Below are 14,865 nucleotides of genomic sequence, written 5' to 3'. Positions count from 1 at the left end.
CAATTTCTTTGTCCAGGGGACGGAGTATGAAGCTCTGCAATAGGTCTTACGGGATAGTCTTTCATATCATAAAGGTAATTTCAGGATACCTGGTCGATCTATAAATACTTCATGGTGTATGCATAGCAGTTTTATTAAGTGCCCAGTCTCTGAAGCGTCAATGCAAGACTATGAACTCTACCTTTTTTCTACTAGTGCAAGCAGACAGTAAAACGTGAAATGTGGGAGGTAAGTTGACAGTGGCTATTGCTATTGCGGAATTTGCCGCCGTAGGTGCCCATCTGTGACCTTAATACGTTCCTCATGTACCACATATTTACACCTTGCTTATAAGAGACTGTTGTAGCCAATATTTGTAATGGACGCCTATAAACACAAGATGTACACCATGAGAAAAAAACGAAGCACCAGAAAATAAATACTATAGATTAATGAAATATCGGGAATACATTTGAGTATGTGACATATTTAGGTGATCAATACTGCTAAGTCAAAGGTGAATATAAGAACGAGGTAAACCGTTGCAGGCCGGCCGGGGTGACCGAGCGGTTCTAGGCGCTACAGTCTGTAACCGCGCGAGCACTACGGTCGCCAGTTAGAATCCGGCTTGGGGCATGGATGTGTGTGTTATCCTTAGGTTAGTTAGGTTTAAGTACTTCTAAATTCTATGGGACTGATGGCCTCAGAAGCTAAGTCCCATAGCGCTCAGAGTCATTTGAACCATTTTTTTAATCCGTTGCAAATGTGAAATGCAGGTACATTAATAAGTGGTTTAAGAGCCAGAATGCTGACTGCAAGCATGTGCTCTATTGTACAAGTGCCGGTTTTCAATTTGTGGGATGAAGTTCCATGCCTGTTGCAATTGGTCGATCAGTACAGGTGCGGTTAATGCTAGTTGAGGATGTCACTGGAGTTGCCTTCCAATGATATCCCATGTGTACTCGTTTGGAGATTTGGTGGTCGACCAGGTCAAGGCTACATGTCGACACAGTATAGAGCATGTCGGGTTGCAACAGTGGTATGTGAGAGGGTTTCATCCTTGTGGAAATCACCACGTGGAATGCTGTTCACGAATGGCAGTAGAACAGGTCAAATCACCAGAGTGATGTACAAATTTGCAGTTCTGATGCGTGAGATAACCACGAGAGTGCTCCTGTTTTCATGTGAAATCGCAACACAGTCCTTAGCAAAATTCCCGTTATGTTTCTTGCATTTACTTCAGCAGTGATAACCAGTTATAAAGATTATGTCAGTGAAATGATCATAGGATCCTCTACTGTATATTCGCCAATAACAAAAAAATCGATAATTGGTAAAGTTATTTATTTGTGAAAGTTCATCTTGTATACAACTGAAATATTCTGGTCAAAACTTGCAGATGTACATTGCAGAGAGCAGCTGTGACCCAGAAGGCCTTAGACACCTGCTGCAGAGCGGATCCAGGAGCGCAGGTTTCCGACGTTGGCGTAGACGCCGGGGCTGGCCTCGCAGGGGCTGACCCCCCAGGAGACGATGCCCACCTGCGTGCTGCCGCTGACCAGGGGGCCGCCCGAGTCTCCGCTGCACACGCTCTGGCCCGCGCTGCCGGCGCACACCATGCGGGCCGTCACGGTGTTCACGTTGGCGAAGATGCTCTGGCAGGTGGAGCGCGCCACGATGCTGATGTCCAGCTTCTGCAGGTTGCTCGGGGCCGGGCCGTCTGTGTACGTGGATCCCCAGCCAGTGACGGTCACGGCCAGGCCTCCGGCGGGGTCGTAGCCGTCGGATGGGAGGCTGACGGCCTGGGCGTTCGTACCGAGCAGGGATCCAGACACCTGGAACAGGAGACGAAGCAATTCTTATTTGTGTCTGAATGGCAGCGATATAATTCTGACCATTGTACGCGATCGTAATGTACAATTATCCACTGCGTGTTTATTTCTTTCACTCTTGGAGTGATAATGTGGAGACTGTCTAGAAACTGCTGTGAATGCGGTGCCGATCGCTTATGATCTCTGTCTGATTGTAACGATGGAGGCAGTCAGACAGATATGTTGTCTAACAGATGTATGGATTCTCTAAATTCATTGTATTATATCTCAGCCTACAGACTTCCATCGACTAGAGTAGTTTGGCTTCTTCAAACAATTTTCATTTACATTTATACCAGTTATAGTTTACAAAAATGCTGAGTCCTATGATCCTAGCAGTGTGTGTCTCAGTTCTTTAATTTCGTTTTTCAGTAAGCCATAAATGATATGTTTCCAAAATACTGCAGTAGTGCTATCAAATAGGTCACAATATCGAAATATTCGTTATTTAAGCAACAAATACGCTACCATGATACTCTACGACCTGATGTAAATCAATTATTCAACCGCCGGCCGCGGTGTTGGAGCGATTCTAGGCGCTTCAGTCCGGTACCGCGCTATTGCTACAGTCGCAGTTTCGAATCCTACCTCGGGCATGGGTGTGTGTGATGTCCTTAGGTTTGTTAGGTTTAAGTAGTTCTAAATTCTAGGGGACTTATGACCTCAGATGTTAAGTCCCATAGTGCTCAGTGCCATTTGAACCATTTTTTGAATTATTCGCCTTGGCTACTTATAACGGCTCGTGTTATATCAGTTTATTCTTATGTAGTAGTGTTTGGCGTTATAATGAAACGATGTCACTCTCTTCGTAGGACTACCTACTCTCTTTTAATCAATTATGGGTAACCTATTGTAACTGAGTTGCCATTCTCCACTGAAAGTGGAATTTTTGTATATGATCTCTAACATTTCCCATGAATAACCAAACGATAATAGTTTTTGCAGACAGCACCATAGCCATCCGATACTCTTGGAAGTACTAACCGTCCTATCCAATAAATTACATACATTTAGAATGTAAGTAGTCTATCACACTTTCATCGTGTGTATCTGAATTTCCTTAACTATATGTTGACCTACTGGTTTCTGGGACAGGAAAGTCGATTGCACATATGATGCACTCTTGTACAATCCGAATCGTACGTTGGATACATATATGTACTTTATAATCTATCAGTCCTTAAAATTTTCCGGACTCATTATTTCCTTAATTACGTATTTCACCTTATCACAGACGCGCACAAAACTGATCATCCCAATCTGGCAAGTAGGTCGCTACACACAGCTACATAGCTTCTTACAGACGACGTTGTGTAGCATTTTAAGTGCTTTTGTAAATAGCTTGTTTATATGTTTGTATGTTGGCAGCGCTATAGACTGTATTCATATCGCTGACAGCGCTCTGAGCCCTCGGCAAGAGATTCTGTGGTTGGACGGACTAGCAGTTAGCAACCGGATAGAAGACATGATGTTCTCAGTGGAGACTCAGTGTTGGTAGGACATGCATTGTAAAATGATGATGGATGTAGATGGTAATGTTTGGTTTGTGGAATTATTGAGAACTATATAGTTTTGGGAACTAGATGTCACATCAATAAGGTCAAATCTTCTAAATACATTGTTTGCTTTTCAAGAAAATTTTTCTTATGCTAATCATATGCCTCCTAGTAGTTAGAGTATATAGTAGTTAGCTGGCTGTAGTTGCTGCTTACTGAAATTGCTGTACTTCGCGTTATGATGATTTTCTGTTAGCGAAGTGACTTATGAAAAAGTGTAGGTTATTTTTAGGATTTCTTGCATTCTTCTATGTTAATTATTTGAAGTTATGTTATCACTGTATAGCAGTCACATTGCGTTGGGCTATTATATTGTGGGTAATAAATGAATAGGTCAAGTTTGAGTTGTCTTCGTCACGGAAAATTACGTAGGTCAGTGTTTTAAATGAGAGAAATAAGTAAAGACTTAGAAGTTTCAACTACCAAGTCTCAAACATAACAATACATAGCATAGTTATTTGTTATCAACATTCAGTGCTATTTCATGCTGGTGAAACTATGTTACGAATACAATGGAATGGAATTTCATCAGTGTTTCGTAGAGTATTGTTTAATATAGCATAACAACAATCTTTGGACTTGTTCATACAAGTGAAAAATATAAAGTGCCTACTGACTGAAACTTTGAAGCAAAACCGCAAGCCCTTTCCAGCTCACTTAGTCAGGTCCTCCTAAATCAAACAAAAAATGGAAAGGCATACGCCACCAAAACATACTGATAATATTCTAACGTGGCGTTTTGATCATCTTGTGCTTGAAGACGGTGTTACCTTGCACAAAGCACATTTTTTTCGGATTCCCCATCATAATAGGAGCTGACTAAAAAATGGTCCTTACGTGCAAGGCCTATGCGAGTCACTCACCTGAACGACGGCTACGTCGTAGTCCACCGTGTCGCTGTCGTACGACGCGTGCATGTAGCCAGAGGAGGCCCTCAGGACGGTGCCACCGCTCCCACGGATAGACGATCCGGCTCTGAAAGTCATCAGCAGGAGGCTCATACCGTCCACACAGTGAGCGGCCGTCAGCGCCCAGCTGGAGCTGATGATGGAGGCTCCGCAGATGTGCGAACCGCCATACTGGAAGGACAGCTGCCACGGGTAGTTGGCGATGTTGGCGTTGCTTCCTCCGATGATGCGGCTGTTGCCCCTGCTCCAGAGCCTGGTGCGGGCCGGCAACGCTACGGCAGAGCCGAGCAGACACACGAGCAAGAGGGCGAGGCGCTGCATTCTGGAGGCGGTGGCTGCAGGCTGCTGGAGTCGCACCCTATTTATACTGTTAAGACGTGCACAGTCATAAGTAATTGACAGTCTCTTATCAGCGTTCGGGAATTCTCGCTCATTGAGCAAAAGTTCATAGTGCTGTTTTATCGACCGAGATAAGTTGCCACATAGGTTTTTCCTGTGGTGTTGCAACAGTCACTTACAAGTGGTTGAGATAATTAGTTCTAATTATTCAATTTTCTCCTTCAATTGCCCGTAATGCACGGAAAATAACTGGTGACTGATTTCCGTGATGCAAGATTTAAGAAATGAAGTTTTGTTCAAAGACGACTGCACAACAATAGATGGATACTTTAGAAAATTCATTTTAATCATCAACTGTTTTATTTGACCTATATCTCTCCTACAGGTTTCGGTCATAGACCATCATCACTTGACGTAAAGGAAAACAAACCAGTAAAAACATCTCATTTTCGTTTGAGGCTGGTACACAATCAAGATTGTTAGAGTGAAACCTGCATGGTTTCAAGTATTATTCACCCAAGATTTGAGAAGGAGAGCACGTAGCGACTTGCAACAGAATTTACACATAATTTCAGGCTACGAAATCTTTTTCTCGCTGGCAACAAAAGACAAAAGCAAAACTGTTTATGCCTTGCTACTTTTCCGCTGTTCATGCAGTAAAAATACCGCATGAGGTATTTTCTATTTTTTTACTACCAACTGCATTCGCGAGACGTTTTTCGGCAGTATCCACATATATCGTCGAATGGATCTACAATACTATATCATTTTACGACACATATTTCAGGAGATATGATGTCATAAACAGTGAGATACCGACAAACTGCCGCATTGCGCATGACGCTTAAATGTATTACAACGTCACTACTAATTCCATTCGCAACACACGTTGCAGACAGAATCGACATATGACGCTGAATTTACTTACAAATTTGTGTCATTGTACGACACATAGTTCAGTAGATATGTCGTCATAAAAACGAAACACTATACCAGATTCTGAAAGGTACAGGCGTAGCCGCACAGTTTTAAATACCTTTATTTTCTGCTAGTATTAGGCATTTTTAAACGATAGTGACGCAATGAATTTATATTATGTATAAATGAGTAGCACACATGACACATGAACAATTATGGCTCTTGAATTTAGGCGAAAAGAAGTGTCACATGTTGAGTGAAAAGATTAATTAGTTTCATAGGACACTTCGTGAGTTATCAAGAATTTGGTAATTTGTTAAGTCATCGAAGCGTCAGGGCTAAAAATTGTTGTGGATAAGTACACTGGCGTGGGCATAGCTTGCGTTAACAACGCAGACACGTAAGAGTCTTACACAGGATAAATTGGCATGGTGAGCTGCAGCAGACGAGTTTCCTAACTGATGTTCGCAACAAGAGGTGACTACTGCATGATGCAGGTATCTTAATTTACCGCTTTCTATATTTCATGTCTTACATGTAGAGAAGCAATAATACCACGTTACTTCCTAAAATATTAGTTAAACCGTAAATTGTACATCATGTTCAAATTATCCGAAAGACCTGAATTACGTTCCTCCCGATTTGCAAGCAGCCCACACAACGTAACTGCCTTGCAGGTCTTCTAACTTGGTTTCGGTACAGACACTCTACTGTACGAAACGGTTCCCGCTAGTGAGCACTAGAAAACATTGATTTGTGTGGCAGTTAACTCCAGGTGTAAATTAATACCGCGATACTACAAATATCAGGAAACGCCTGAGACAGTCCCTAACACTTCTAAACTCAAATTTAATTGGCATTCTGAACTATTATCACTCTCATTAGTATTTGACACAAGTAATGCCAGCAACTCTTAAGACATAAATTATTCCGTCATTCCTACTCAAAAATACACTCTCTTGCGAATAAGAGATTCTCAACAATATCTCGGCTCCAAAATACACGAAGTATTCTTGCTCTCTAAACGGTTTTTCAACCATCTATTAACAGTCGATCACTAAGCCACCGATTTTGCGTAAAATGAGTACTGAACTAAGTAGCCACAAACACAACGAGCTCTATCAAAACAGAAGCATCAAAAATTTATCACTTGTGATTTCACAATCTTCGTGATGGCACGTTGCTCTATGTGCTGTTCGAAAACCACTTATCGCACTTATTTAATACAAAGTATCATTAAAAATGGAAGTTATTAAAGAGCAGATAGCTGTACGTACGTCTTCACTTTAAGCGACATGATAAACAGTTTTCTTCTGGAAATGTATAGAGACCCAATACTAAGTAAAATATTCGTTCCTGACGGAGATTCGTCCACAGCACTGACCGTTATTGCTGTCTAGCTTTCTAGAGCCGCAATATAATACAATTTTAGACAGTATCAGTTAGCAGACCTGAACTTTAAATTACGTGACGAAAGTTTTTGTAGTGGATCGGGGCAGTTGTCCAGAAACTGTTTTCCCCGGTAACTAACCACAAAACATGTTAAATATAGTTTGTTTCCCACTTAACAGACATGAAACGACGTATTATATGTGCTGGATGACGATTCGAACCCAGCGCCTAATCCGACTGTTACGTAAGCACAGTCAAATTCCAGATACAGAATTTCCTCAGCAGTAGCGAGATGTTTGGAACTGCAGTGACGAGGCCATTATTAACTTCGGTCTTCCCAGCATTCGAACCAGGCACCTATCTTCGTTGTTTTCTAGGCAAGAGTGGACATTACATATGGGTTTCTTTCATGAGCAGCGAGATGTGCGCTTGTTTGAACTATAAGTGACGTGTGAAGACTAGAGCGATGACTGGGAATCGAGCCTCACACATATCGTCGTTGACTACACACGAAGACACCTTAATTACCGAATTATTTTTCACCTGTTGCTAGGAGTGTCATGTGTGACCTTGAAACGATATGTCGAAGAGATCTGAGTCTATTTTTGGGTCGAAACCGTCGCATGTCGTCATTGAAAATAAATATAAGGATGTTAAAAATCTAAATAAATATCGATGAACGTTTAGGAGCGCTCAGGCTAAATCCTGAAAGGAGTTATGAAAATTTCTGTGTCGAACCAGAATTCCGGCCGTGACACGTGGAGAACTTTCATTGTGTGGAACAAGGAACAAACAACGAATTTATGGCATTATGTCGTCACGAACAGATCAAATCCTGTGAAACCAGAACAAATATATTCTGGATCACACGCTGAAACAAAAGATAGAATAAATGCCTTGCGCGTCATATGGCAGTGGATTCAATAACTTAAATAAAGGTCATGGATTAAGAAAGTTACTGGTAACAGAGTGTCTACATGCTACCTGTTACTCCTCTGGCGTGGCCCAGCGTAACCCGTAATCGGTAGCGAAGGGAGATCACGTTTAGTGTGAATTCGGAATTACGGTGGTGTTATATGTTCTTCATTTGGAATAGTAAGGGGTAAACAAGATCTACCAGCGCGTATTAAAAACTTTCGCATGGAGTGGGAATTGAACCCTGACCCTACAGATATTAACCTAGTATCAAGTCCCACCTTTCTTTACTGGGAGACGCTGGTCAACACCACGCAGCCGGAGCAAAGAGGGCAGGAGTCGAGGAGTCCAAATCTTGGCCACGACGGCTCCCCCATACCTGACAGCGAGTCACTCTGTTATTTTCGTGTAATGTTTTCTTTTCCTCTGTTTTGTAATATGCCAAACAGAAGATCACGTCTGCGCAGGATCTATCTCAGCTGAGCTACGGTTTTGAAGCTGCTCTTCACTATGGATTGTGTTCCACTTTATTTCGAAATATGTTACAAGTCATCCAGTACATCAATTTCCCTACGCTTCTTAGCCAAACTAGAAGCTTCGGGTTCCCGCTCTGCATCTATCACACGACAGAAGAAATAAGGGCTTGAGACCTTTTAACATTTCAGCGCGTCAGCATTCGTGAATAATTTAATGGTTGTAAATAATCCGCCTCGATTGCAAATTGAAACCGGATGCTGACCTAGGTTGCGGCGCGGATCACCACGCCTTCTTCGGAACACACTAAAACTACAACCTCTTTAGGCAGTTTGCAGTTTTAGTGTGTTCCGAAGAAGGCGTGGTTATCCGTGCCGCAACATAGATCAACATCCGGTTTGTATTTGCAATCGAGGCGGATTATTTATAACCATTAGAAATAAGGCGATCACATCTTCTGGTTAAAAGAAATTTTGACACACGGAATAGAAAAGAATAAAATAAAATATAATAGAAAGTACGACGTCTTCTGTCGTTAGTATAAAGTTTTCCTCCGAGATTGCTTTAATTCACCATGAGATGCTTCTGATATGAGAATACATTTCAGTGTAGTTTCCCGTTTCCTAAAAACTAAAATAAAAAATATAAAATAAAGAGGTAAAAATAGCATATGACAAAGAAAATAATTTAACGAGAATTAGTTATTTTGTTTTAGAATTTAGGATCCATTGTATTAACTTTCCACGCTATGTTTCACATATTTACCAAAAAAAAAAAAAAAAATTAGAAGCCTTTCTTATAGTCTCTCGTCTTTGATATGTCATGATGTTGAAGGAAAAAGTTCATGCGGTAATTATCTTTCATTTTGTTTTTTGCAGTCAAGAGGTAATGCATTGTTTGGCCTTTTAACCACTTTATGGCATTTCTTCTTGTAAACAGATTAGTCACCTCACTAGTATTCAAAATTCGGCAGGCCAGATACTGACGGCTCCTCTTCCTGTTATCATGCCTGAGATTTGTCAGATAAGTCGCCAGATGTCCTTCACTTGAGTGCACAAAAGCCTACGTTGTTCGCTGTCTTCTTGGTCACAATTCTCACACGTTGGCGAATCATCCAGGTGGATTGCATGAAGTTTCGCTTTCGTTGCTACTTTCCTGTTTACTACCCTGTATCAGGCTGGCGGTTTTCACTTTTGTCGATAATTGAGGGGTGCTGATATTTTTCCATATGACCTCCTAATTGTAGTGCGGGTATTTTTGTTCAGTCACACTTCTGTTTTGGTTTTCATTAATTTTATGTAGATGTTCTTAGCTTCTACCATATTGTGGTTCGAATATAACTGAGTTCGAATAAAAATTGTTGAAAATGATGAAAACCAATGGGGACATGCCGTACATCTGAGGGTGAATTCAAATCGTCGGGGGTAAATTCGTCTAATAAGAGGGACGTTAGGCTCGTGAGTGTGTTCTCCCTCAGCTTGTATGAGGAACACACGAATAAAACTTGTGAGGTGGTATGGGTAAAACCTGTGACTTTAAAGACGATGTTCAGTTCTGCGAAGGCTGTTATTTGGATGTCGTACACGTCTTTTCACACTATGTTCTTTGTTGCTGGCTCTCGCGCTGCAAAGGGTTTTCCTATATAAGACCTATAGTCGATACCTAGAACTTAAATGTGAATGACCACATTGATGTCTGCCGTGTTTTTTATTTACTTTAGCTTAGCTTCGCACATGAAATAAGTTGATGATCTGCAGTGATCTCTCCACGTCACTGTAACTGGTTATAACGAGACGTACATCATCTGCGTATGTCTTACATATGATATTTTGGCAGGGGCTAGATGGCAACGGCAAATAAGACCATCGACATAGGAAAACCTTGCCGCATCGAACTCGTTGACGCAAGTTGCCAGATTGTTTGACCATTAATTTTGATTTTCGATGTCCTGTTCTCCAAAATTCTAGCAGTGATGTTGACAAAACAGTGGGGAAAATCCAGGGCGCTCACTGTTTTGGGAAGGTACTGGTGGCTCATCCTATCAAAAGCCAGCAGCTTAATATTTTTGTGCTTTCTAAAAGACAGTAAATCTTGAACCAATTTGTTCATGAACAGTACATATCGGATATAAACAAAGACATAGACCAATAGACAGGTTTTATAAGCATGCTGCTACCGTTTTTTCGTGTAACTGTGAAGTACATTTCGCCTGACGTGATTAATAGAAAACTGTAGAGTACTTTTAGCCTGACATGATTAATAGAAGTCGGCCACTTTGACATCCAGTAACTCATATAGTATTCAAGTTACGCGACTGTAATTCACACGATTTAGGTTTACACTAATAGCTTTCTAAAGACACTTCGATCGACAAAATCTGATGAACCATTTAGATTTTGAAAATTCGTTGCTGGGTGTTACTTGTATAACGTCCGCCCCAATAACTGAATGGTAAGCGCCCTGGACTGCCCTCCTAAGGGGTCTGGGTTCGATTCCCAGAGGGGTGGAGGATTTTCTCCGCTCAAGGACTGGGTGCTGTGTTGTCTTCATCATCATTTCATCCCCATACGCCATGCCGGTCGCCCAGTATGACGTCGAATGTAATAAAACCTGCTCCAAGGCGGCTGGACCTGCCCGTAAGGGGCCTCCCAACCAATGGCGCCCAACGCTCATTTCTATTTTTATAATTTAGAGTCAGATACTAAACCTTAAACTAATAAAGATATTGAAAATCTGATTACACCATCAGAGTCGTCGTTCAAATAATCGCAATGTACACGTTTCTTTGTAAGGTATCATGATTCATGTAGCTATTATTGATTTCTACATGAACTGTGAACTGTCTGTCATTATGGCTTCACAAAGTCCGCCATCTTTGACACTCCCGGCATACAGATCCCCTTCATCGGCAGAAAGTACAGTCCTCGTCACAACGTCAGCATGGAATTCCCAGCCACGCGGTCGGCCTGGACCACGCGCTGGGGCTGCCCCTCTTGCCCCGGCTAACGTTCGGCACCGAGTCGCTGCCCGCCGAGAGGCCACGCTGTAACTCCGGACTTGGAATATTTTCAGGCCGCCGCAACTCGCCCGTTACCTCACAGACGTGAATTACGCTGTCGTTGCAGTGATGAATTACCATAAATGGTTGCATACGTATACCTACAGAATCGGCTCCTTTTTACCAGCTATTATGTCTGGCTGCTCTCCTTTAACTCTGAAAATTAAGCGAATAGCAAGTATAGAGGAGCATAGCGCATGAGGTGAACATCAAATTCTTCCATCTTTCCGACTCAAACATTTAAAAAATGGCAAAAATAAGCGACATAAGACTTTCTAAGAAAGAAAAGAGAACAACAGCATGTAACCTCTCCACGGAAAAGAAAAAAAATGAAAATGACAAAAGACCGTGAACCAAGCGTGACTTTCCCACACAAATAATTTTAAAAAATTAAAAATGAAAAATGAAAATGAGCCAAGTGTAACCTCCCCAAAGAATAATAATTAGATGAATTTTTTTTTAATATTGTGACCTCTGAACAAAGTTAGTTTTAATGTAACCTCTGAACAAAATTGGCTCCCATTTACGATCTCTATGCTAAAATGCATTCACATTTAATGTTCCCACAAAATTCTTTTCTCATTTAATGTCAGGTTCGAAAAAGAAAAATTCCTAACACCAAAATAATAAAAAAGTTTAGTAACGTGATAAATTTTATGAGGACAGCAGCGCTGACCTTCAGCCCTGTATTCTACATAAAAAAAGCAAATATTCTTACCTCAATAAAAACCGCAATTATATCTGCTCTTAAGTTCGAATTTTTCGACACAGCTTCGTGCAATGCTGGCGTATATATATAGTTTTTTGATTATTGGAAGGAATGATCTTGCATTTGAAATATTCTTTAAACTGAAATGAATGCTTTTCTTTAAAAGAGTTGCTTTACATTATAAAAAATATTATTGGGGCATTTTTTTGGAACAAATTAAATTACAATTAACATACATTATTTAATATGCGCAAGGCTGCTTCTTTACCTTCTACAATACTCATCCTCCAGAGTCCTGACCAGAGCCGCGAGCAGAGCACACAGCCGACACATGCCGACTCCCGCCGACTCACGCAGACTACACCAGACTACTACTGTCGACTCGCGCAGACAAGCGCAGACTAGCGACAAGCAACAACTAACGACAAACTACTCTCTGGTCAGAGATTCTGTCATGCCTCGCCTATCGCTGGCAATATATACGTCTTACGAGCAATAGTTATATTATAGTAAGAATTACTTAAGTGAAGCACGTTCCAGCACTCAGGTGATGATTAGAAAAAGTTTCCTTTCCATTCTACTCAAACTCTACAGTACGAACTCAGAGATTTCTTAAACGGCGCTACCGAATTTCGCTCTGGTTCTTTTCGGCTGCATTAGAGAAGGGTAAATACTAAAGACGTGACAAAGAAATTTTGTGATATTTACATGTCTCAGGTTTTCCAACAACATGAACCTATTTTTAGATGGCTCTCAAAACATTTCTCTACTTGTGCCACCCAAATCTTGATAGGCGTATGGACTACCAGACATCAGCTTGGGGACTTGTTTCATTCATAGCACATACAGAACACATCGCTAAATTTACATCGATTCTAACTGATAAATATAATGATCTGAATGTGTATAATACCATAGAAACATCGTAAATATCAGAAAAGTATCCTGATATTTATGTGATTGTGTTATTATGTGTTTGTACATGTGACTGTGTAATGAAGATACAACGGCGTCATGACAATTGTCAAACATGAAATCTTTAAGTAAATTGTTTGCAATGAACCGTTACTGTGGTAAGGTTAGTCCAGCCATATTTCTTAGGTTGTAAAAAATCTAAATCGGCCAATATTTCGGTTTTTTGCAGTTTTACAAAGAAACATATTATGCAAGGTAAGGCATGTGCTTCGCAAGTGAGGCGTGACCACAATTGGAAAACTTCATACAGCACGAATTAACAGTTTAAAGTAAACAACTTTCAATTGTTAGTTATTGTACACACATTCGTACTCAAGAATTACTGGGGATACATATCTACTGCCATCTTACTGCATCACATGAAAGTTCTTCACTTTACCAGAAGCTGATGGACTTGTAATCCGCCAAATGTCATGATTTTTCCACTTTTTGAGGCAATATAATCATCAGATGTAAATTGACAAATTTTGTAAAAGGATGTTAGAAATGTAATCCATTAAGTTTTTTTTATTTATTTGTCCTTTAAGAAAATGTACGTGATATGCGAACGTTAGTTTTGACCTCTGTGTGATAGAACATCAACGTCATCTTATCTTCAGCCATTGTTTTGTGGTCACGTATAACGCACATAAAATGAACATGAATCAAAGTGCAACGCCTATGCATTCAAACTACTGGTAAGTAAAATTCAGAGCAATGAAAAAATATTGCAATGAACTGGCTGCTAATTCAAATAACTGCTGGTCAGTAAAATACGAAATAGCGAAAACAAATGCAGCAAACCGGTCCTTAAACCGATCGTAACATAGTGACTGTTATTTCAGTTGACAGCAGGCGTTGCGAGATGTTTTGCAAGTATCTATAGATCAAACATGTTAAAATTACCTAACGTTGTCAGTGTCGTGGGAGGCAATGTTTAAATATACTGTTGCAGTCTCTTTATGAGGAGTTTCCATTTTCCAAGATCGCAGGGAAGCGTACCGCAATTACTAGTTCGCCCACTTACATGCTCATCTTCAGATCACATAATATAAAGCTGTGTCTATATCGACTCCTGAAGCAAGAGAAATTTTGACAATCGTGCTTACAATTCCAAAGTCAAAAAATCGAATTTGGAACTGTAAATACGATTGTGACGAAGTGCCGTCTTTCAGTAGTCAACGTACACACCGCATTCTATTGGCTGATCTTAAAATGGCCATTTTACTGCTTGAAACTAGATATCGATGTATCCTTCCTTGCGATCAGGGCAAATAGAAAGTTATCGTTAGGAAGACTAGAACACAATATTTATCATAATTACAAAAAATTAATTCCGTTTCAATTGTAATCGTATTTACAGCACAACAATTCACATTTAGGTTCGTTAAGTCATATTATTCCGTTTGAAGCTTTCTTCAAGAGACGTCCTTTGAACTTAACCTTTTGTGGTATTTGGCAAACGGCGGTAAAAGACTGAATTGCAGTATGAGCTGTATTTAACTGTGTCATTTAGTATGCCAAATAATTATTTATGACATAAAAGACTTAAATAAATCATTATTTGTAAGAAAAACCATACTCGAGTTTTAGAGATTGTCTCTATGCAGTGTGCGTTTAATAGTATAATTTACTGTGCGGTACTTACTTAATTCAGACTGAACAGCAAATAAGATCTGTCAGTATTCACTACTAATAAAATGTTTTGGAAGTTAGGTAACAATTACTGGTAGCGTGTGGATAATCTCCTACACTGCAGCAGCACCACGACTTCGGCAACTGGTCGAGCGGT

The 14,865-nt window shown here is 40.5% G+C and overlaps 1 protein-coding gene across 1 annotated transcript; it reads right to left on the bottom strand.

Annotated features, from left to right (window-relative positions):
* Positions 1-1,316: 1,316 nt before the first annotated feature.
* On the bottom strand, positions 1,317-4,659 carry LOC126100663 (trypsin delta-like). The gene is made up of 2 exons (XM_049911284.1): positions 4,270-4,659; positions 1,317-1,814 (listed from the first exon to the last, which is right to left on the bottom strand). Exons 1-2 carry the CDS (start codon positions 4,633-4,635, stop codon positions 1,416-1,418), a joined length of 765 nt encoding a protein of 254 aa, XP_049767241.1. The 5' UTR covers positions 4,636-4,659; the 3' UTR covers positions 1,317-1,415.
* Positions 4,660-14,865: the final 10,206 nt, after the last annotated feature.

This window comes from Schistocerca cancellata, chromosome 9 (genome assembly GCF_023864275.1).
Source record: "Schistocerca cancellata isolate TAMUIC-IGC-003103 chromosome 9, iqSchCanc2.1, whole genome shotgun sequence".
Classification (NCBI taxonomy): domain Eukaryota; kingdom Metazoa; phylum Arthropoda; class Insecta; order Orthoptera; family Acrididae; genus Schistocerca; species Schistocerca cancellata.
This window is presented reverse-complemented; position numbering and strand designations above follow the sequence as displayed.